Here is a 24,668-nt window from a genome sequence, read left to right on the forward strand (position 1 = left end):
ATACTTTTTTTTTCTCCCTTGGCCAACACTGTATGGCTCTGGTCTGTACTTACCTTGCCAGGGAAGAAGGCACTGTTCTTGAACTTGCGCAGGTAGAATGCAATGAAGAAGGTTCCAGACATGAGCACCAGCGTCAGAAGGGCTGTGTTGGGCTCTCCTACCACCTTGTCAGGCACGTCGACCACAGTGTGGTTGCATGATGATGATGTCCATGTGCCGTTGACTAGGTAACAGCGTTGAAGAGGATGCTCTTGAAAGATCTGGGTCGGTTTTCATTCAGACAGACAGACAGACAGACAGACAGACAGACAGACAGACAGACAGACATAGACAGACAGACAGACAGACAGACAGACAGACAGACAGACAGACAGTTTTCTTATGAGTCTCATTCCGTCCTGCACCATGACATCTGTGTCAGGTGTGTTGTAGATGACTTCAGTTTCAAATGCTCTCGGCGGTGTCATAATGCATGCAACGGTATAGATGCGGTAAAGAGGTCAATGGAACGTAGACCGTGGGGATAGAAGGATGTCGGATTTGGCACACATTCAACCAATCTGACCTTACAAAGTGGATATTCGTCAAATTCGTCATGATTGATGTATTGTAACTTTTTTTGCTGAGGGGCAATGAGGAGATTCGGGATCTTTCCCCCTTCGGCATCTTTCCCCCACGCATTTCCATGGCATTTCTATTGTTTTGGTTTAGTTCCATTGACCTTGTTACTGCATCTATGCTAGCTATGAATGGCAAACTTGTTAGCCAGTGGACAATTTAACCCAATCAGCTCCAGCCCAGTGTTTATGGGCGCTCTTCCTTCCAACCTCACCTTGCCCAGTTTGGAGAAAGTCTCGTAGATGAAGATGAGGGAGATGAGGAAGGAGAAGATCTCCTGGGTGAAGCGCGACACGAAGCGGACCAGGAAGCTTCCCTCGAAGGCCACTATGAGGACAACGATGAGCACCAGCCAGAAGCCAATCCATACCCGGCCCGTCAGATACTCCATGTCATTGGCATTGCAGAACTGCATGACAGAAACACCAGACAAAATGTTGGGTGACGTTCAGAAAGCGTCATTATCATGCGCACATTTAACCATATTCCTTACACCAGCTAGGGTTGCACATTTCCAGAAACTTCCACAAAGTTTTCAGTTTTTTTTTCAGTTAAAGGATTTTTGGAATTAGGAAGGAAAGGAATCCTTCAACTCCTCTAAACAGGATTTTTTTTTAAAACAGAAAACTCTTAGGAATTTTGCAACCAGTTCATTCTTTGTAAATTCTTTGCAGGTGAGTGAACAAGTGCCCAATTTGGGGAGAAGGGGGAGTTAGGAAGAATTAGGCTAGTTGCTCACCGAGTAGAAGGCCTCCTCAAACACCAGCAGGGGTCCAGAGAAGCCCACCACAAGGAGAGGCTGCGCCCCAAGGAGGGAGAATATAACCCCCTGCATTGCCGTGGCGATGATCAGCTCCGACACGCCAATCAACCCCCCTGTTTTCTCACCTAGGGAAGAAGAAGAAGTGAATACCAACTCAAAATGATATGACTACCAATATACTCTATCCCTCTTTTTTAGCTTAATTTTGATTCATAAAATGTTTCGTCAGTGCTCCAATATTGTCCTTCTTCTTTAAAACTGTCTCCCTGACTTCCCTCCTTCCCCCAATGGTTGACTGACTGACTGACCCAGTAGTCCTCCGAAGGTGACGGCGGGCGACAGGGCAGCGAAGTAGATGAATATGATGGCGGCCATGCACTGGGGGTTGAGCGCGTCACGTAAGTCACTGGCATATTTGGGGTAGCGCCGTGCGGCATCGCGGATCAGGCCCCCAAACAGGCGGCCTGAACGGCGCAGAGGGTCGACCCCAGGTTTGAAGGGCTCCTGCAGAGCTGAGGGAGAGCGAAGGAAAAGGGTTATTTGGTGGTCATCCCTCAAGCTCTTTCCTTCAGTATGTGTCTTTATCACCCTTGACCATGGAATCGTTGGGCTTTTGGTCTGTAGTTTGCCCTCCTGTTCCTCTGTAGTATACGTATGTATATCTGTGTATGCCTGTCTCTATTACCTTTATCCTTTGGGCACTTTGGCTCTTTGACCTTGAGCTCCTTGCCCTGCTGCTCCTCTCTCTTGCGGAGCATCTCTCTCTGGAAGCGGGCCACCGAGCGCAGTAGCTCTTCGCCACCCACCTCAGACGGAGGCAGCACGATGCTGCAGTCCAGGAAGCTGTTGATGGCATTCAGCAGGTCCTGCCGCTCGTCCGCCAAGTATGCCGCCTCATGGAAGTGCTGCGGTAAAATAATAACAATAATGTATCGTTGCTGTCTGATGAAAATCTCTTATCTCCAAAACAGAAACTTTTCAGGAAATGGAAAAAAAACGGCCATATTTTACCATTAACGAACATACAATCACCAAACTTCAGAAGCTATTTTGAATACATTTCTTGGTCCTAGTGTCATGAAATGTTCAGAGTATATTGAGGGGAGTTACTGCTTTCAATAGAGGTAAAACAATGAACATTTGTGAAAATTGTTCCAAGGTTTTCATCAGACAGTAACGATACGCCACTCAGCAGATGCTTTTATTCAAAGTGATCTACAGGAGAGTGACTGCATCGTTTTTTGTTGTATGTGTATGTGCTCCCTGTGGGAGTTCAACCCACGACCTTGGTGTTGCTAGCTACCACGCTATAACCAACTGAGCCACATGTGGGGAAGTATGGGTCACACAACAGTTTAACCAACTGAGCCACATGTGGGGAAGTATGGGTCACACAACAGTTTAACCAACTGAGCCACATGTGGGGAAGTATGGGTCACACAACAGTTTAACCAACTGAGCCACATGTGGGGAAGTATGGGTCACACAACAGTTTAACCAACTGATCCACATGTGGGGAAGTATGGGTCACACAACAGTTTAACCAACTGATCCACATGTGGGGAAGTATGGGTCACACAACAGTTTAACCAACTGAGCCACATGTGGGGAAGTATGGGTCACACAACAGTTTAACCAACTGAGCCACATGTGGGGAAGTATGGGTCACACAACAGTTTAACCAACTGAGCCACATGTGGGGAAGTATGGGTCACACAACAGTTTAACCAACTGAGCCACATGTGGGGAAGTATGGGTCACACAACAGTTTAACCAACTGAGCCACATGTGGGGAAGTATGGGTCACACAACAGTTTAACCAACTGAGCCACATGTGGGGAAGTATGGGTCACACAACAGTTTAACCAACTGATCCACATGTGGGGAAGTATGGGTCACACAACAGTTTAACCAACTGAGCCACATGTGGGGAAGTATGGGTCACACAACAGTTTAACCAACTGAGCCACATGTGGGGAAGTATGGGTCACACAACAGTTTAACCAACTGATCCACAACAGGGCAGTATGGGTCACCAAACGGTTAACTCGCCTTGTCAGACATAAGTGTGGAGATGGAGCGGCCAATCTGGTGGTAGTCAATGTTGGCGATGGGTGGGCCCATGAGGAGGAAGAGGAAACGCACAGGAACAGGAACCTCCAGCACGGACTCCAGCAGGACGGCTTCCTGCAGACGCACAAACGCCATGGAAGGCTGCTCCAGGAAGGCCACGGCGCCTGCGGGAGACAGTTATTACATTTAATTGAACCTGATGGATTATTGAATTTAGGATGATCGGACTATCAGACTCAGTGGGGCTTTTCACTTTCAGATCCAGTGTGTTAGACTAGAGTACAATGGAAGCAAAATCCTAACGGATGAGCAAAAATCCATGCTTTAATACAGATATTAATAACAACAACAAAAAAATGTTAGACTACTATAATTGACACTATCGGCTCTCCCACCAATGTGGGAACGTCTGCCTCATAGCAGGAAATGTGAGTGAAATAGCAAGGCGCACCTACGAGGACGACAGTGGCCTCTGCATTTTCCGGAATCTTCTCCAGCAACTTGAGCTCATGCTTGGACTTGGACCTGTGCATGCCCAATATGGGAGGATTGTCCTTCTGTAGATGAACACTGGAGTTTAGACACCAACAATACGCACACATTCAGACTAAAAAAAACATAAAACACTCACCCAAGACAAGAGGGCAAAGATAAATACACACACACCACAAACACAACTCAAACAACACAGTAATACACAGAGCTCGCAAAAACGCTCAGACACACAAACATCCTGTACACAGAGACACAAAGACACATCCACACTTCCAAGACCTCGCTCTTCTCCACGTCGATGCGGGAGTCTGTGAGGGTGCCGGCAGCCCCTCCTCCATCCATGAGGGGGTCAGTCACAGAGGGCTCGGCTTGGCCTGTGTGGTTGCTGCTGTTTTGGTGGTTCACCATCAGTGAGACCAGGCTGGCGGCAGAGATGTTCCGCGTGAAAGAGCTGTGTTCCTTCTCATCGCTCGGGTGACTGCGAGTAGAGACGAGGAGAGAGAGAGAGAGAGAGAGAGAGAACGGCTGAACTGAGTTTGTGTAGTACAACTAAAGTAATACCTGAGTTTGAGAAGTGACAAATGATGTAAATAAACACTGTGAATATGTACCGTGTGTCTATGTTAGTGATAGACTGTACGTAGCAGGGTAGCAGGCGGATCATAGACAGCTAGAGGAGAGACATACCTGTGTTTGAGTAGTAGGGCTCTGAGGACATTGGCCCGGTCCTCTACTTTGATCTGATCAGAGATGATCATCTGCTCCACCACCTGATGGGCGATGCCAGGCAAGGTCTTCTGCTTCAAGTCCAGCAGCACCGCACCTAAAGAACGCATCCCCAAAGTTTTCATTTAACACAACTAACTATTTAGTTTTCTTGCCTTTGTCCATCCTTTTTTTTATTCCCCAATCTCTCCCTTCCTCCCAAATCTCTCCCTTCCTCCCCAATCTCTCCCTTCCTCCCCAATCTCTCCCTTCCTCCCCAATCTCTCCCTTCCTCTCTATCTTCATCTGTACTTTTTCTACCTCCCCCTCTCACTTCTCTCTTTCACCCTCTCCTTTCCCTCTCCTTTCCCAACCCCCTTCTATTCCCAACTCCTTCTCTCCCTCCTCCCCCTTCTATTCCTCACTCATCCTACCTACCTTCCCTCCCTTTCTTCCCTCACTCTCCCCTCTTTCTCTCACCATGGGAGATGGTCTTTCGGAGCTCCAGGAGACTACGGAAGGAGAGCGAGGCGACGTGGGGTTTTCCCCAACGGTCCGTTTCCTCCTCCACTTCCTCCTCAAACTTGATCCAGCGAGCCGTCTCCCGCCACTGCAACTCCTGGTTCTTATCCATCACCAGCTCGTTTAGCTCTACAAACACCTGGAAGAGAGGTCACATATACAATATAGAAAACTATCTCCATAATGAAAACCTCCTCTTGTACCTTGGATCCTGTTCCAACAGCCCTGCTCCAATCATGCCCCTCTGCACTCAGCCCTCTAACAACCCAGATTGTTAACCACTCCCTCCAAACTGGCCACCTGCATTTAAGACCGCTGTCATCAGCCCCCTTCTGAAGAAGCCCACCCTAGACCCGGAAGTGCTGGCTAATTACAGGCCAATATCCAATCTTCTCTTCCTCTCCAAAGTGTTGGAAAAAGTGGTTGCTGTGCAGCTCCAAGACCATCTTGATCAGAACAACCAATTGCTGAAGTTCCAGTCAGGTTTCCATCCGGCCTACAGCACTGAAACAGGCCCTACTCAGGGTCACCAACAACCTGCTGATGGCGGCTGATGCAGGCTCTCCTTGTCCTCTGATCCTCCTGGACTTGAGCGCAGCGTTTGACACTGTCGACCATCCCATCCTCCTGAAGCGCCTCCGGGACACAACAGACTATCTGGACCAGCTCTGAGCTGGTTCCACTCCTACCTCTTAGACAGGACTGAGTATGGGTCCAAGTCTCGCTCCCACCACATCACCTGCAGTGTCCCACAAGGATCTGTTCTTGGACCCTATCCTGTTTGTTCTGTACATGCTCTCCCCCTCGGACTAATGCAACATACTCTTCATCGAGAACCCTGGCAGGAGTCTCCAGAAGCTCCAAAACATCCAGAACAACCCTGCCAGGATCCTGGTGAGAGTGAAGGATCCTGGTGGGAGTGAAGGATAATCACTCCCATCCTAGCATCTCTGCTCTGGCTCCCCGTCTCAACACCATCACATCACCCCCATCCTGGCTCCCCGTCTCAACACCATCACATCACCCCCATCCTGGCATCTCTGCTCTGGCTCCCCGTCTCAACACCATCACATCACCCCCATCCTGGCTCCCCGTCTCAACACCATCACATCACCCCCATCCTGCCTCCCCGTCTCAACACCATCACATCACCCCCATCCTGACTCCCCGTCTCAACACCATCACATCACCCCCATCCTGGCTCTCCGTCTCAACACCATCACATCACCCCCATCCTGGCTCCCCGTCTCAACACCATCACATCACCCCCATCCTGGCTCCCCTTCTCAACACCATCACATCACCCCCATACTGGCATCTCTGCTCTGGCTCCCCGTTTTAACACCATCACATCACCCCCATCCTGGCTCCCCGTCGCAACACCATCACATCATCCCCATCCTGGCTCCCCGTCTCAACACCATCACATCACCCCCATCCTGGCATCTCTGCTCTGGCTCCCCGTTTTAACACCATCACATCACCCCCATCCTGGCCTCTCTGCTCTGGCTCCCCGTCTCAACACCATCACATCACCCCCATCCTGGCTCCCCGTCTCAACACCATCACATCACCCCCATCCTGGCATCTCTGCTCTGGCTCCCCGTCTCAACACCATCACATCACCCCCATCCTGGCTCCCTGTCTCAACACCATCACACCTCCCCCATCCTGGCTCCCCGTCTCAATACCATCACATCATCCCCATCCTAGCTCCCCGTCTCAACACCATCACATCACCCCCATCCTGGCTCCCCGTCTCAACACCATCACATCATCCCCATCCTGGCTCCCCGTCTCAACACCATCACATCACCCCCATCCTGGCTCCCCGTCTCAACACCATCACATCATCCCCATCCTGGCTCCCCATCCTGGCTCCCCGTCTCAACACCATCACATCACCCCCATCCTGGCATCTCTGCTCTGGCTCCCCGTCTCAACACCATCACATCACCCCCATCCTGGCATCTCTGCTCTGGCTCCCCGTTTTAACACCATCACATCACCCCCATCCTGGCATCTCTGCTCTGGCTCCCCGTCTCAACACCATCACATCATCCCCATCCTGGCATCTCTGCTCTGGCTCCCTGTCTCATTCAGGATTGAATTCAAAAACCCTCCTGTTGACTTTGCAGTGTATTCACGGCAATTCCCCTCCTTATCTCAAAGAACTGCTCTCCCTCCATAACCCCACCCCCACCGTCAGGTCAAGCAATAGCCTGCTCCTCCTTTTAGGTAGTATAATAACTTTTTTTCAAACTTTATTTTAACATTCTGTCATAGAGAGCACATGTTCAACGTCATAAAAACATATTTTCCCCATTTCGAGAAGGGGAAACTGAATGCAAGCTTCACAAAACTTTAAATAAATGTTTTTATTATATATATATTTGTTTTTATTTTAATTGTTACAACATTTCTAGCTTATCTATCTATCTATGGCAACAGGGTTGCTGTGTTATGTTCAATGCCGTTTTCCACCACAAAACACCAGCAAATGGCTAAATACAGTAGAAGCAGCTCACCTGCTTTTACACTACGATTTGACTATTATATGTAAAAAAAATATATATATATATATAAAACATTTAAAGAATAGTTTTACCATATTAAAACGAATGTTTGCGTAACAAGATTGACCTTAAAATTACGGACAGATGTAAATGACAGATGTAAATACTAATCACATGAAATAAATGATCATCTTTAGAAAGGACTTTGTCAAAGAAAAAAAAATAACTAGGGCTTTACAATGACAAGTCAGTTAAGAACAAATTCTTATTTACAATGACAGCCTACCCCGGCCAAACCCAGAAGATGCTGGGCCAATTGTGCGCCGCCCTATGGGACTCCCAATCACAGCCAGATGTGATACAGCCTGGATTCAAAACAGGAACTTTCGTGACACCTCTTGCACTGAGATACAGTGTCTTAGACCGCTGCGCCACTCAGGAAATCAGATTATTATTTTTTTTACATCAATGTGCTTTATATTAAAGGGCACATAATTTAATATAACAGGCTTGCATCAACTCTCTGCAGGTAACTTAGTGGTTAGAGCGTTGGGCCAGTAACCAGAAGGTTGCTGGATCAAATCCCTGAGCTGACAATGTAAAAATATGTTGTTTTGTCCCTGAGCAAGGCAGTTAACCCCCTCTTCCCCGACGGCTGAAGATGTTGATTATGGCAGCCCCAGGTTAAATGTGGAAGACGAATTCAGTTGTACAACTGACTAGGTTTCCCCCTTACAAACACAGCAGGCTGTATAGGCGTGGTGTTAGATTTTGACTGCACAGTTACTTAAACTTCTATCTGAAGGCTAATACGGCAAGTCCAAAGGGACCTAGGCTAAAACCGGGTTGTGCTGGTCCAAAACCACCCTACCTTCTGATGCCGTGCCATACGATCCACGAACTCCAAGCGAACCATTCTGTCCAACAGAGATGTGGATCGATACACAACCACTGGCTGGGTGAGCGAGAAGCAGAGATACTGACAAATCTGACAGAGCAGCCTTACCTTACACACACACACACAGAAGAGAGTGAACTTTACCTGGTGACCCTAATACAACAAACTTAACTCCCTGGCTTACATCTTAGAGCCCCTTTGTGTCGTATTACCTCTCCTCTTTTTTCTTGTGGCGTGTGAAAGTTGTCCCTTCATTCATTTCTAACGTCTCTGTCTTTCTTTCCCACCTTTTTCCCTAACTGACCTATGTACCAAAGCAGGGAGTTGAAGTACAGGTGACACATTGACTTCTTAAAACCAAACTCTCATCATAATAACGACATGACGTGTGAATAGCACATGTTACTTGTAACCAGCAGTAATTCTACTGGTCTACCATCTCGGTAGGGGGTCGAATCAAAGCGGTATAGCATATGACAGTGTCATATAAGTCTACTGTATGATGGACCTAAGGCACTGCATCTCAATACTAGAGGTGTCACTATAGACCCGGGTTCGATTCCAGGCTGTATCACAACCGGCCGTGATTTGGAGTCCCATAGGACGCCGCACAATTGGCCCAGCGTCGTCCGGGTTTGGGTTTGGCCAGGGTGGGCCGTCATTGTAAATAAGAATTTGTTCTTAACTGACTTGCAAGGTTAAATAAAAAATGCAGGTAAAGTGGTAGCAAAACAACAAATACTGCCACCCTGTCTACCAAATGGATGTTCAAGCAAGGACAGAAATGTGGAATTGGGCCATATAAACCAGTACCCCTCGCCCCCCTAGTACCCACCTCATGTGGTGTACGATCCAACTTGCGGCTGCGGGCACTAGGCTCCTTGTGGTCCTTGTTGATGTGCACCACCTGACCCTTGTTGCTCTTCCTGACCAGGTGACGGCGAACCGCAGGCACATCCTCGAACCTGTGGCCTAAGGAACATGGGGAGTGGAGACAGAGAGAACGAGAGATGGAAAGAGAAAAATAGAGAGATAGTCATTTTCTGATCCCAGACTGATTTTCTGTTTGTTAAGTCATCAGATCAGACAAATATTTCTTTTTTTAATGACAACATCAAAATGTCTGGGGAAAGACGTTGAATTTTTGGATGTTATCTGACCAGATTACAAACAGATAAAGATGTCATTTTCTGGTCACTAAAAATGATATCTTAAAAACATCCTTTTACAATCAGAATACAACTGACCGCCATGTCACAAAAGACATCCTTAACGTCACTGCAGCTAGTTGCTAATGCCCGCTGCGGTGTGTTTTAACAAGCACGGCGAGAACACACTCAGATTCCCACGGGAGTACTTTTCTTGAAAACAACATTTCAGGATTGGCTTAACAATAGGAAAGCTTTCCGAGGACTAGCGAATCAAGACCAACTCCACCCTCAATTAACTAGCCGACTTATTGCTTCTTTTTTTTACTCACTTCTCACAGCTCAAATAGAGGCAGATTCATGGCTATCAAACTAAGTTAATGGTTCTGTTGGCTAACCATTGAAACAAACATTTAGAGCAGTAAATCAGAATTACAAACTTGCAAATAATTGCAAGAACTTTAAACAGGCAGTCAAACCCAAAGAAAGATAATCAAACGTTTTATATTATTAATTATAACAATATCATAATAATTTAATTATATATTATATCATGGATACTCACAAAAATGTTTTCCTCTGACTCAAAGAAAGGCGCAGTTGCAACCTTTTGACTTTCAGAACACAGCCACAAACCTTGCTTCACTTTGGGGCAAAATGAAGGATTGTTTTCCAAAGAATGACGGATGAGCACACACCACACACACACACACACACACACACAGACACACACACACACACACACACAGATACACACACACACACACACACACACACACACACAGATACACACACACACACACACACACACACACACACACACACACACAGATATACACACACACACACACACACACACACACACACACACAGATACACACACACACACACACACACACACACACACACAGATACACACACACACACACACACACACAGATACACACACACACACACACACACACACACACACAGATACACACACACACACACACACACACACACACACACACACACACACACACAGATACACACACACACACACACACACACACACACACACACACACAGATATATACACACACACACACACACACACACACACACACACACACACACACACACACACACACACACACACACACACACACACACACACACACACACACACACACACACACACACACACACACACACACTATAAGACACACACAAACACACACACACACTATAAGACACACACAAACACACAGAGACTTTTATCTGAACATAAAAATGCTCACATTCCAACGGTGCACAGTGGGATGGACAGCATTGTTTGCCTGTACACAGAACAATCAATTCCGTATTGGGATCAGATTTAAGATAACAAATGCAAATTGACTGTGGAGAATAGGCTTTTTGTTTCTAAATATTAGGGTTTTGTAAGCTTTTCGTCAGGGTAAGGACAGACACAAAAACATATCTTGGTAAAAGCTTTATTTGAGTTTTTCTAGAGGTGATATCACTTGGATGAGTCGTCCATTAAAGTTACTGACAAATACCTTAACATACAGCCAAAGTGATGTTTTACGAGATGTCTAATAAATGAACAGGTTCAAATCTGAGTGATTCCACCATGTTAAATAAAGGTAAAAAAACCCAAAGTCAAAATAATGACATAGATACAGTTGCTAGTGAAAGTGTACACACCCCTTGCACATTCTTCACATTTAGCTGCCTTAAAACTAAATAAAAAAACATTGGATTACATTAGATTTTCCCCCACCGATCTACACAACCTACTCTACATTTTCAAAGTGAAAGAAAATTTATAGAACATTTTCAAAATGAATTAAGTGAAGATGTATTGATTGTGTATGTTTTCACACCCCAGAGTTAATACCTGGTGGATACACATTTGGCAGCCATTATAGCTGTTAATAATTTGAAGAATATTCTTACAACCTTGCACAACTCTTAGGGCAACAAACATCCATTGTTTTTGTCAAAATTGCTGAAGCTCAGTAAATTTGGTTGGGAATCATTGATGGACAACAATATTAAAACCTTGTTTCTGTTTTCAAGTAGATTTCAGTAAGAACAGAGTGGACCACTCAGCACCTCTTGGAATGTCATTATGGTGTATCTTTGGTATAAAACTTTGAGTAATTGTTCCACAGGAAAAAAATTAACTCTATCCCAGGGTAAACAGAAGACCATGGCAGGTTTTTACCTTGGCTTTGCTCGTTTTCAAATGTATTTTAATCCTGACAAACTCCCAAGTCCCTGATGGTGACAAGCATACCCATAACATGATGCTGCCACCACAATACTTGAAAATACAAAGAGATCAACAACATTGCATTTACTCCACATTATTGGCCTGTGTGACAACGTGAAAAGAAGCAAGCCTGTGTTAAATAATCCACTCCATATCATCCATTCTGTTAGCAACAAGTAACATTGCAAGACAACACGGCAAATAAATTTACTTTTTGCTTATGTCAATTGCCACCTTCATTTGCCACAGAATTACCGCTCCCTAAACACAGATTTTAAAGTTGTCTTCGATAGTTGAGAACACCTTTAAACCAGGTAGGCCAGTTGACATCAGGTAGGCTCACCTTTATTTAACCAGGTGAATAAACGTAACTTTATGGTAGGCTATTGAGAACACCTTTATTTAACCAGGTAGGCTAGTTGAGAACACCTTTATTTAACCAGGAGCAAACACCTTTATTTAACCAGGTAGGCTATACAGCACAACTATTTTTTATTTAACCAGGTAGGCCAGTTGAGAACACCTTTATTTATTTTTTTATTTATTTTGAGAACACCTTTATTTAACCAGGTTTTGAGAACACCTTTATTTAACCAGGTAGGCTTTATTTAACCAGGTAGGCTAAGAACACCTTTATTTAACCAGGTAGGCTAAACGTAACTTTATTTAACCAGGTAGGCTATTGTTTATTTAACCAGGTAGGCTAGTTGAGAACACCTTTATTTAACCAGGTAGGCTAGTTGAGAACACCTTTATTTAACCAGGTAGGCTAGTAGAACACCTTTACCAGGTAGGCTAGTTGAGAACACCTTTTTTAACCAGGTTAGTTGAGAACACCTTTATTTAACCAGGTAGGCTAGTTGAGAACACCTTTATTTAACCAGGTAGGCTAGTTGAGAACACCTTTATTTAACCAGGTAGGCTAGTTGAGAGCAAGTTCTCATTTACAACTGCGACCTGGCCAAGATAAGGCATAGCAGTTTTATAAAAATAAAAAAAGAAAGTCTATATACATTGTGTGCAAAAGGCATGAGGAGGTAGGTGAATAATTACAATTTAGCAGATTAACACTGGAGTGATAAATGATCAGATGGTCATGTGCAGGTAGAGATGCTGGTGTGCAAGAAAAGTAAATAAATAAAAACAGTATGGGGATGAGGTAGGTCAATTGGGGGGGCTATTTACCAATGGACTATGTACAGCTGCAAAAAACGATGGAGAGTCGTTTTTTCTCGACTTCGATTGAAGAACTCAAAATCAGGCCTGACAAGGCTCTTTCCACAGGTGATAACCCTGTGAAAAATCAGGCCTGACAAGGCTCTTTCCACAGGTGATAACCCTGTGAAAAATCAGGCCTGACAAGGCTCTTTCCACAGGTGATAACCCTGTGGCATAGATTCATTCCTTTAATTCAGTATCCCTCTTCACCGAGAGCCCAAAACGCACACCCTTTTATGAACCTCACCGCCAGGTGGAGAATGAATAACCCTGCTCAAAAAAGCTCCTGTAGGGACATTCAAATGTTCCCCAGAGCACTCTGAAAAGGATTCCTTCATTATTCCTTTATACATTCCTTTGTTATGGCACCAAAGCTCCAACGCCTGCCGCTTAAATGCATACGCCGTTGCAGACGAATAGTAGCCAAGCCCACAGACCCCAAATCTCTGGCCGAGGATAATCAAGGAGGCCTGTATGCGTTTAAGTGGCAGGAGGTTGGAGCTTTTTGGTGCCAAAACAAAGGAATCGTGTTTGTGAGAGTCTCCCCTTCCATAGAATAGTTTGTAGACCGATTTTCGGGATGTTTCATGGTCTGTTTTTTAAAACTTTTACCTCTTTTTCTCCCCAATTTCGTGCTATCCAATTGGTAGTCTACAGTCTTGTCTCGTCGCTGCACTCCCGTACGGACTCGGGAATGGCGAAGTTCGAGAGCCATGCGTCCACCGAAACACAACCCAACCAAACTGCACTAATTCTTGACACAATGCCCACTTGACCCGGAAGCCAGCCACACCAATGTGTCGGAGGAAACACTGTACACCTGGCGACCGTGTCAGCGTGCATGAGCCCGGCCCGCCACAGGAGTCGCTAGAGTGCGATGGCACAAGGACATCCCTGCCTACCAAACCCTCCCCTAACCCGGACGATGCTGGGCCAACTGTGCGCCGCCCCATGGGTATTCCATATCTGAGGGATTCTGATGGGATTTTAAAAAAGGATGTTACTTAAATTGTGTCAATCGACTCTAGGGGGTTTAAACATGGACAAGCGTTCAACATACATAGTGCTTCCACAAGACTGTACAGCCTGCATGAAGCCCCCTTATGTCCACAAGGGGCTCTGGCAATGGCTGACATGGTATTCCGTTTAGCAGTAACCAAACGTGGGGGAACTGTTGTCACAGTAATGTTTTTGTGGAGGGGCGCACTGATCGCTGAAAAGTGGGAGGGGTTATATCCTGCCTGTTTGGCCCTGTCCGGGGGTATCGTTGGATGGGGCCACAGTGTCTCCCGACCCCTCCTGTCTCAGCCTCCAGTATTTATGCTGCAGTACTTTATGTGTAGGGGGGCTAGGGTCAGTCTGTTATATCTGGAGTATTTCTCCTGCCTTATCCAGTGTCCTGTGTGAATTTAAGTATGCTCTCTCTAATTCTCTCTCTCTTTCTCTCTTTCTTTCTTTCTCTCTCTCGGAGGACCTGAGCCCTAGGACCATGCCACAGGACTACCTGGCCTGATGACACCTTGCTGTCCCCAGTCCACCTGGCCGTGCTGCTGCTCCAGTTTCAACTGTTCTGCCTGCGGCTATGGAAACCTGACCTGTTCACCGGACGTGCTACCTGTCCCAGACCTGCTGTTTTCAAGTCTCTAGAGACAGCAGGAGAGGTAGAGATACTCTGAATGATTGGCTATGAAAAGCCAACTGACATTTACTCCTGAGGTGCTGACCTGTTGCACCCTCGACAACCACTGTGATTATTATTATTTGACCCTGCTGGTCATCTATGAACATTTGAACATCTTGGCCATGTTCTGTTATAATCTCCACCCGGCACAGCCAGAAGAGGACTGGCCACCCCTCACAGCCTGGATTTTGGCCTGTCTAGAGAGTTTTTCCTAGCCACCGTGCTTCTACATCTGCATTGATTGCTGTTTGGGGGTTTTAGGCTGGGTTTCTGTACAGCACTTTGTGACATCAGCTGATGTAAGAAGGGCTTTATAAATACATTTGATTGATCGCTCAGACCTGTGCTAAAGACCCTCACTCTGGGGGGATTCTTCCTCATCAGAAGCCCCGTTTCCTCCATTCCCTCCAACTCCAGGAACTGGAAATAGGAATGGAGATGTAACAATGCCGGGAGAAAGCCGGGATGAGCAACTACCTCCCAGGCAGACAAGACATTTGCTCCAACCAAAGACCCAATCCATCTCCGCGTCCCACAACTCAGACTCGGGCACCCGGGAGAGGAAGTCACTAATCGGAAACACCAACCCCCTCAAGAATGCCACACGATTGTCAAGAGAGCCTGCGTCGTGGACTAGGAGAACAGTGCCAGCCGCGGGCAAGCCACTTTTACTGACCCCTTCCCTCAGTCCCACATACAAACGGAATAGAGCGACGGCAGCCAGAGCGCCAAGCCGAGAAACAAAACAACAAACGTGGGTATCTTTTTATTTATCTGGTCGCGAATCCAAACCTGGCTTGTTAGCCTTCGTCGTTTCGGTCTCGTTAGCCATCTCACTCATTGCTACAGCCAGGGCAAAGCAATCCAAGAATAAGTCATTGGTTTGTAGTTAGGAAACTAGCAAAACAAATACAAACTCCAGCACACAACATTCAGGGGGTGAGCACGCTCTACGACAAAGGGACAGTTTAGTTGGCACAATTTTTTGTTTTGTGGCATGTATCGTTCGAGGTGAAGAGCTGAAGAATTGTAAGCAATTAATCCGAGCCTCAGGGTTATCACCTGTGGAATGCGTGACTTTCAGCGAGGCGCATATTTCATTGGCCGTGTCAGGCGTGATTTGCGAGAGTACGACTTCCCATAGTTGTGTTGTAGGACAAAGTTGGTAGAATCTTATTCAAAATGATTCACAGCTGTAATGCCAAAAGGTAACACGTATTAACATTTTAAGGTTATTCTTTTATATATTTTTAAAACTTTCTATAATTTTCTTTCCCTTTGAAAATGTGGAGTAGGTTGTGGATTACATAAAAAATATGGAATCCATTTTGAAATAATAATTCAAAGGCAGAGACTGTGCAATAGATCTGTAGACTTTCACTAGGCATTGTATATAAAAAATAATATGTAATTTGCTTGCATGGTCTCATATTAATTCCATATAATGATGTCACAGTAAAGTGTTATCAGAAATACAAAAATTGTCATGATGATGATAGCCCTATGTAGGGATGCTAAAGTGATGCTAAAGTGATGTCATAGTAAAGTCTGAAGTTATATCAAAGTTAATCCCACTGTGTTTACATGGAAGATCTGCTATGATGTCACAAAAAATGCTATGATGTCACAGTAACATCAACATTAATCTCATGTGTAGTCATGGAAATGATGATGTTATGATGTCACAGAATATTCAACATTCATCTCCTGTGTAGTCATGAGAATGCTGCTATGATGTCACAGTAATATCAAAGTTAATCCCAGGTGAGGTCATGGAAATAATGCTACAATGATGTCACAGTAATGTATAACGTTAGTCTCCTGTAAAGTCATTAAAATGGTGCTGCAATGGTGTCGTAGTAATACTAAAATGAATCCCCTGTTTCGTCATTGAAATGATGTCACAGAACCAAGGTTAATAGTTTAGTCATTAAAACATTTCACAGTACCAAAGGTAATAGTTTAGTCATTAAAACATGTCACAGAACCAAGGTTAATAGTTTAGTCATTAAATCCTTATATGATGTCACAGTGAAATGGGAATCATCCCTCTGTGTAGTCATTGACATCCAGGTCGGTACGGAAAAATGTGATTGATTTGTCGATTGACTGACTGATTGATTGGTACTCACTTTTGATCCCATCCAGGTCGGCGGACCCCAGCATCTGGGCCTCGCTGTCGTCAGTGGCCTGGCGCTGGTGATGCTCCTGCAGCCCACACGTCATGTTGCCCGAGCGCCGGCGCTCCTGCAGGTCATAGCTGCGGCTACCACCAGGGGGCGGTGCTTTGGAGGAGGGAGGTATGGAACCCCATGTGGATGGGCTAGGGGACTCCCGGGAGGGGCCGGAGGACAGGCCGTTCCTCCCTTTGTGAGGGGCCGACACCGAGTCCACTGGCTTACTGGTACCATGGCAATGACATGCAGAGAGACAGACAGACAGACATGCAGACAGACAGACAGATATACAGACAGAGGCTCTGTGTGAATTTGTATGAATATGTATTACTGTTTGTATGCACAGTATGTGTGATTGTGTGTATGTATTGCTATATCAGTCTGTGCATGTGTGTGTTGCTCACTCAGTAGGTGTGGCGTCCTCTGGCAGGTTGGTGCCCAGGGCAGTCTCGGGTACGATGGTGAGGTGTCTGGGAAAGCTGGCACTGCCAGGCTGGCTTGACGTGGGAGTAGGAGTGGCACTGGCACAGTCATCCTCAGACACAAAGAACTACAGAAAGGACAGACTAGGGTCAATGAGGAAGAAGACTACCTATTCAGAAAGAAAGGAGCTGAGTGTGTGTGTGTGTGTGTGTGTGTGTGTGTGTGTGTGTGTGTGTGTGTGTGTGTGTGTGTGTGTGTGTGTGTGTGTGTGTGTGTGTGTGTGTGCGTGCATCTTATAGTGTGTACGTGTGTGTGTGTGTGTGTCTTATAGTGTGTGTGTGTGTCTGTGTCTTATAGTGTGTGTGGTCTTATAGTGTGTGTGTGTCTTATAGTGTGTGTGCGTCTTATAGTGTGTGTGTGTGTGTGTGTGTGTGTGTGTGTGTGCGTGTGTGTGTGTGTCTTATAGTGTGTGTGTTAGTGTCTGTGTGCGTGTCTTATAGTGTGTCTTACAGTGTGTGTGTCTTACAGTGTGTGCGTGTGTGTGTGTGTGTGTGTGTGTGTGTGTGTGTGTGTGTGTGTGTGTGTGTGTGTGTTTTGTGTCTGTGTGTCTTATAGCGTTTGTGTGTGTGCGTGTGTCTTATAGTGTGTGTGTGTTTGTGTGTGTCTTATAGTGTGTGTGTGTGTGTTCAGTATGTATGGTGTGTATACCCTTTGTACTGTATAAACCATTATAAGCTTGTGACTCCACCTGCACATCCTCGTTGTGTGTGTCCATGTCTGTATCAGGTGTGGTGGTCTGCCCTCCCTCTCCATCGTACTGGCTGTAGGACTCTTCCTCCGCCTCCTCTTCCTCCTCGTCCTCCTCTATGGTGGGAGCTCCTCCGGCTCCAGATCCCCTTCTCCGTCCCGTTCCCTTCTTCCTCTTGTTGCTCTTCTTCTTCTTCCCCTCCGGGGGAAGTTTGGACAGCGGGTGGTGGATGTGATGAGAGGAGTGGCGGTGGTCTGGAGACATTGATTGATATGACTGATGTCAAACGTAAACAAGGAAGTAAAGCGAAACAGAACCTACAGTAGTATGGTCATTTCCACAGGGTCAGGAGAATAACTGGAGTAAACGTTTGTTATTTCTTGAACAGCATTGTTGGCTAAGGGCTTGTAAGTTGCTTTAAGGTCTACAGTACACCAGTTGTATTCGGCGCATGTGATAAATACGTTTTGATTTGATCTGATTTTACCATAGAGAAGAGGGCTCCCTATCCAAGTCCTCTGGTATTTAACTGGCAGGGATATTAAGCATATTAAGCGAACACACATTTGCCACATTTGTCTCTGTCTATACAGGTTATTTCCAAACACAATGTAATTACATAGCCCTATATGGTCACTGCATGAAACAGTGATTGAATAGATATGAGAGGTAACTAGGCTAAATCAGCTGTGGGTGGCTGGCTGGCTGGCTGGCTGGGTGGGTGGCTCACACTCAAAGTCCTCCTCGTTATAGGCCCGGTGCTTCTCTGGTGGTCCACGGGCCGGCGGGTGGAGGATCTGCTGGAACCGCTGCACTCCCAGGGTCTTGTTCAGGTCCCGCTCTTCGTCCTCGTCATCGTCAATCCGCCGAGGAGAGGGCGGCGGCTGGACCGGCTAGCGGCGGTGGGGGGAGGAGGGTATGGGTGGAAATAGGTTAGTGATGATTTCACAACGGAATTACATTACATTACATCTAGAGCAACTTTTTGTTAGGACATTCAAGAAAAGGCATGTCAATAGTATAATTGCTAACAGTAAATGTGCATTGTCATTAAACAGCTCATGTGCTATGCTATAGAGCCGGGGTATTCAAGACCCTACGAAGTCTGAAGCCTGCTGGTTTTCTGTTCTACCTGATAATTAATTGCGCACACCTGCTGTCCCAGGTATAAATCAGTCCCTGATTAGAGGGGAACCATGAAAAAAATTCAGTGGAACTTCGAAGTGCAGAATTCAGTTTGAAGACTAGAGGATATGATTGGTAGACAAGGAAGTGCAAAGTGCATGGCATCATAGACACCACTAGGGGGAGACAAAGTCACTGGTACATGCCAGGTGACTGACTTGATACTTCTTCAAGTACTGCATTTCATTGCAATATATATATATACCTGTATATATTTGTTTTTTCAATTTTCACCTAAAATGACATACCCAAATCTAACTGCCTGTAGCTCAGGCCTTGAAGCAAGGATATGCATTTTCTTGGTACCATTTGAAATGAAACAATTTGAAGTTTGTGTAGATGTGAAAGGAATGTAGGAGAATATAACACATTAGATCTGGTAAAAGATAATAGATAGAAAAAAACAACCTTTTTTGTATTTTTTTGTAAAATCATCTTTGAAATGCAAGAGAAAGGCCGTAATGTATTATTCCAGTCCAGGTGCAATTTAGATATTGGCCACTAGATGGTAGCCGTCTATGTGCAAAGTTTTAGCCTGATCCAATGAACCATTGCATTTCTGTTCAAAGTGTTGTATCAAGACTGCCCAAATGTGCCTAATATGTTTATTAATAACTTTTTATGTTCAAAACGGTGTACTCTCCTCAAACAATAGCATGGTATTATTTCACTGTAATAGCTACTGTAAATTGGACAGTGCAGTTAGATTAACAAGATTTTAAGCTTTCTGCCAATATCAGATATGTCTATGTCCTGGGAAATGTTCTTGTTACTTACAAACTTATGCTAATCGCATTGGCCTACGTTAGCTCAACCGTCCCGCCGGGGACCAACCAATCCTGAAGAAGATTTATTAACAAGAATTTAAGGTTTCTGCCAATATCAGATATGTCTATGTCCTGGGAAATGTTCTTGTTACTTACAAACTCATGCTAATCACATTAGCCTACGTTAGCTCAACCATCCCGCAGGGGACCCACCAATCCTGAAGAAGCTTTTGACTGACTTGCCTAGTTAAATCAAAGTTAAAAAAAAGAAAGAAAGAAAAAAGAAAATGCAGGTAAAGTGGTAACAAAACAACAAATACTGCCACTGACTTGCCTAGTTAAATAAAAATATGTTTTTAAATGTTGCCCTCTACTAAAATAATATGTATAAAATTCATAGGGTGTAACCAAGCACTGTACTTCCAACCTGTAAACAATATCAAGATCTTAACAAGTCAACCCCAACTGTCAACCGCATCATTATGAGACTAAGTATTTCCATAAAAAAAACATTTAAAAAAAACAGTGATGACCAGATACAAACCTATCATTCTCATCTTAGAGACAGCACTGCAAATTAGCATATGCTTAAAGGGTCATGATGCAATGCATCTCCGTCTGTTTGTATATTCAATGTGTCAATGTTTTAATTGTATCTGTCCCTATTCAAATAAACAATTTGAAATGCTATGAAACTGAACCAGATCACCCCCACGAGCAGTAAACTGACTTATGTTCTGACAACGGGGCTGAGGGTGGAGGCTACAGCCCCCTGCTGCCTGTGGGATGTAATCCATAAGGATGGAATTTAGGGGATGTTATCACAAGGATTCACTGGTGGCTCGCGTGCTTTCTGTCCATCCAACAGAGTTTGTTTTCAGAGGAGGCCCATCTCTGGGTAGCAGGGGAAATATTGCCCCACGCCGATGCCAGGGTTCATATTCGCAGGAGTAGGAGTTTTTGCCTGTTAGATCATAATAAATAATATTACATGGACAGAGGGTACCTGATCCTAGATCAGCTACTTTGAAGAACGTTATGAATACAGGCCCAGGGCTGGCCTCCTTTCGGGTTAACGCAACCCCCATGGCTACATAAACAGTAGTGTCTCTGAGGTTTTGTCTCTTTGTGGTAAGGCTACGAGGTTAGATAAAAGGAAGGGAAAAGTCAAGGGGACATTGGTTCACTTAGTTTGAGCTCAAGCCTGAAACCTTTTGTTACTTAGGTTGGTGTTGTTTAGACATTTTACCTTCGTAAGGGTTTAAAAATAAATAAAAATAAATAAATACAGGACAACAAAAAAAACTCAATCAAATAGGCCGCAATCTATGCTAATACGAGTTTGACTTAATCAAACATAGTCTCAAACTCATAGCACAATCTATAGGAGAGAAACAAATACCCAAAATGCATGGGTTGGTTATCGTAATATTAATGCTAACCAGAGCCACAATCGCAAATGCAAAGGTATGGTACCATTGAGCTAATGCTAGCATAGCTACACACAGTATGTCAGCCTTCGGGCAGGTACTCAGTGAGTGAAAATAAAAGTTGTTCCCTGTGATTCAGCAATGCCCTCTCTGAGCAGTGAGTCCTAAGATAAATAAACAGACCACATCCTCACAACAATAAACCTTTCCACGTCACAAAGGATTAACCTCAGGTCCCCTATTAAGCAGCCATCTTGTTTCATGACACAGCTCCTCAGGGACAGTCACATTTTTCATCTGCTCAGAGCTTGACATTTCCATTCGCAATATCATTTCAGTTGCTTGCATCAGGGGGAATCTTAAAACAGCTGAGTGATACTACAGGTACATTTTATGAAAAGGTCACAAAAGTGAACAATCCAAATCATACAAGACCTAATTACTAGTGCTACTTGGGTAAATATCTTAATATCGTACAAATATACTACAGCACACACGTAGAAAAAGTGTCTCAAGAATGATTAAAAATCAGTCATCACAGTGCATATACACACACACACACACACGCACGCACGCACACACACACACACACACACACACACACGCACTAATGTGTCTCATTTAATTTAATCAGTAACACCTGACTCCAATAGAGGCCATTATAGCTCTTGCCTAAACAACCTCTTAAATCTGTTGAATATGAGCTCACGGATTAATTTCTTGTTTTGCTTGATAATTTGTACTCTACTCTTGAAAGTCACCCACCTCACCTACACCTTCTTTTTACATACAATATCTATGAGAAAAACATTTGAACACTATTTGGGGTTCAATTTAAAGCCACAGTCTGTAAGTTGACTACCACTTTTATTTTTTTAATGGAGCCAACACATCCCGTTTATACACTGCTGCTACTCGCTGTTTGTTACCTATGATTGGTCACTTCGCCCTCACCTACATGTACAGATTACCTCAACTAGCCTGTACCCCCGCACACTGTATAGAGCCTCGTTATTGTTATTGTTATTGTGTTTTTATTATGACTTTTATTTTAGTCTACACGGTAAATGTTTTATTCTTCTTGAACTGCACTGTTGGTTAAGTAGATATGATATTAGCTGATATGAACTAGTCTTATACAGTTAAGTAGATATGATATTAGCTGATATGAACTAGTCCTCTACAGTTAAGTAGATATGATATTAGCTGATATGAACTAGTCCTCTACAGTTAAGTAGATATGATATTAGCTGATATAAACTAGTCTTATACAGTTAAGTAGATATGATATTAGCTGATATGAACTAGTCTTATACAGTTAAGTAGATATGATATTAGCTGATATGAACTAGTCTTATACAGTTAAGTAGATATGATATTAGCTGATATGAACTAGTCCTCTACAGTTAAGTAGATATGATATTAGCTGATATAAACTAGTCTTATACAGTTAAGTAGATATGATATTAGCTGATATGAACTAGTCCTCTACAGTTAAGTAGATATGATATTAGCTGATATGAACTAGTCTTATACAGTTAAGTAGATATGATATTAGCTGATATGGACTAGTCTTCTACAGTTAAGTAAAGATCTGGTAAAAGATAATACAAAACAAAAACAAATGTTATTTTGTATTTTTTTGTACCATCATCTTTGAAATGCAAGAGAAAGGCAATAATGTATTATTTCAGCCCAGATTTTCAGCTCAGATTTTGGCCACTAGATGGCAGCAGTGTATGTGCAAAGTTTTAGACTGATCCAATGTACCATTGCATTCTGTTAAAAAAATGTGTATCGAGACTTCTCAAATGTGCCTAGTTTGTTTATGAATAACTTTTCATGTTCAAAATTGTGCAATCTCCTCAAACAACAGCATGGTATTATTTCACTGTAATAGCTACTGTAAATTGGACAGTGCAGTTAGATTAACAAGAATTTAAGCTTTCTGACACTATCCGATATGTCTATGTCCTGGGAGATTTTCTTGTTACTTACAACCTCATGCTAATCGCATTAGCCTACGTTAGCTCGAATGGCTGTGTAGCGTTACATTTAGCATCATCTGACCAGTGCCTGCACAGAAATGGAATGGCCTCCTGAGACCTGCTATTGAATTGCCTCTGTATTATAGATAGTCCATCCTTTATGGAAGGCAGGCACTGCTACTACAGTTACGTGATAACTTGATATGTTTGATTTCGTTGGTTGGCTGGCATCTATATCATTTGTTGTATATTGTAACCCACAGTTGTCCCAACTCGTATCTTAGTGAATACATGCATATTTTTTTTATTTAACCTTTTTTTAACTAGGCAAGTCCGTTAAGAACAAATTCTTATTTACAATGACAGTCTACTGGGGGAACAGTGGGTGAACTGCCTTGATCAGGGACAGAATGACAGATTTTTTTTTGACAGAACTTGTCAGTTCAGGCATTCGATCCAGCAACCTTTATGTTACTGGCCCAATGCTCTAACTAGTAGGCTAGCTACTTTGCTCACTAAGATTTGAAACTCTAGGCTGTGTTGCTGTTCATTTTCCCACCAAAGGCAGAGACATTTGGTTTGACCCGCTGCGTTGGGAAACCAGGTGGTTAAGAGTCTGCTGTGGTGTTATGTAACTGCGTCTGAACCTTCCGTGGCCTTTTTCTCCCCCTGCGGTGGTGGGGTCCAATCCGTGATGTTATTTCAATTCCCGGGTTATCACTTTTTTGGAACACAATGTTAACCACATAAATGCGTACTAAAACCCTTTTTGATTGAGAAGGGTTGTGGTAATCTTCACGTTCAACTATCCTGATACGCTTATTATGCTTTCTCTTTACTGTGTTGTTCACAGTGATTGAGTGATATTAGCTGGGTCGTGATTGAGATGAATGTGAACGTGTGAAGATCATGAAGGTTGCTGTAAACAAACGTTCAGTTTTGCCCAGTTACAGTATGTTATCCAGTTATCCATTTGTAGGGGGGGGGGGGAGACCTTGAGTCTCACAAAACTACAGTCCTTAGTGATTATACCACTGTGTATGAGCTTTA

At 44.2% G+C, this 24,668-nt stretch overlaps 1 protein-coding gene across 1 annotated transcript in view; it reads right to left on the reverse strand.

Moving 5' to 3' along the window:
• Positions 1–24,668, reverse strand: part of LOC139375815 (anion exchange protein 2-like) — a 53,146-nt gene that overhangs the window by 5,076 nt on the left and 23,402 nt on the right. Inside the window, exons 3-17 of the mRNA XM_071117705.1 lie at positions 18,979–19,141; positions 18,249–18,502; positions 17,482–17,627; positions 17,033–17,301; positions 9,426–9,562; positions 5,135–5,315; positions 4,637–4,772; positions 4,229–4,427; positions 3,906–4,011; positions 3,434–3,618; positions 2,067–2,286; positions 1,690–1,893; positions 1,358–1,506; positions 833–1,027; positions 54–260 (exon numbers count right to left, since the gene is read on the reverse strand). Of these exons, the coding sequence (XP_070973806.1) occupies positions 54–260; positions 833–1,027; positions 1,358–1,506; positions 1,690–1,893; positions 2,067–2,286; positions 3,434–3,618; positions 3,906–4,011; positions 4,229–4,427; positions 4,637–4,772; positions 5,135–5,315; positions 9,426–9,562; positions 17,033–17,301; positions 17,482–17,627; positions 18,249–18,502; positions 18,979–19,141 (2,751 nt within the window). The remainder of the gene's footprint in view (positions 1–53; positions 261–832; positions 1,028–1,357; positions 1,507–1,689; positions 1,894–2,066; positions 2,287–3,433; positions 3,619–3,905; positions 4,012–4,228; positions 4,428–4,636; positions 4,773–5,134; positions 5,316–9,425; positions 9,563–17,032; positions 17,302–17,481; positions 17,628–18,248; positions 18,503–18,978; positions 19,142–24,668) is intronic.

The sequence above is a fragment of the Oncorhynchus clarkii genome, chromosome 20 (assembly GCF_045791955.1).
Source record: "Oncorhynchus clarkii lewisi isolate Uvic-CL-2024 chromosome 20, UVic_Ocla_1.0, whole genome shotgun sequence".
Classification (NCBI taxonomy): Eukaryota; Metazoa; Chordata; class Actinopteri; order Salmoniformes; family Salmonidae; genus Oncorhynchus; species Oncorhynchus clarkii.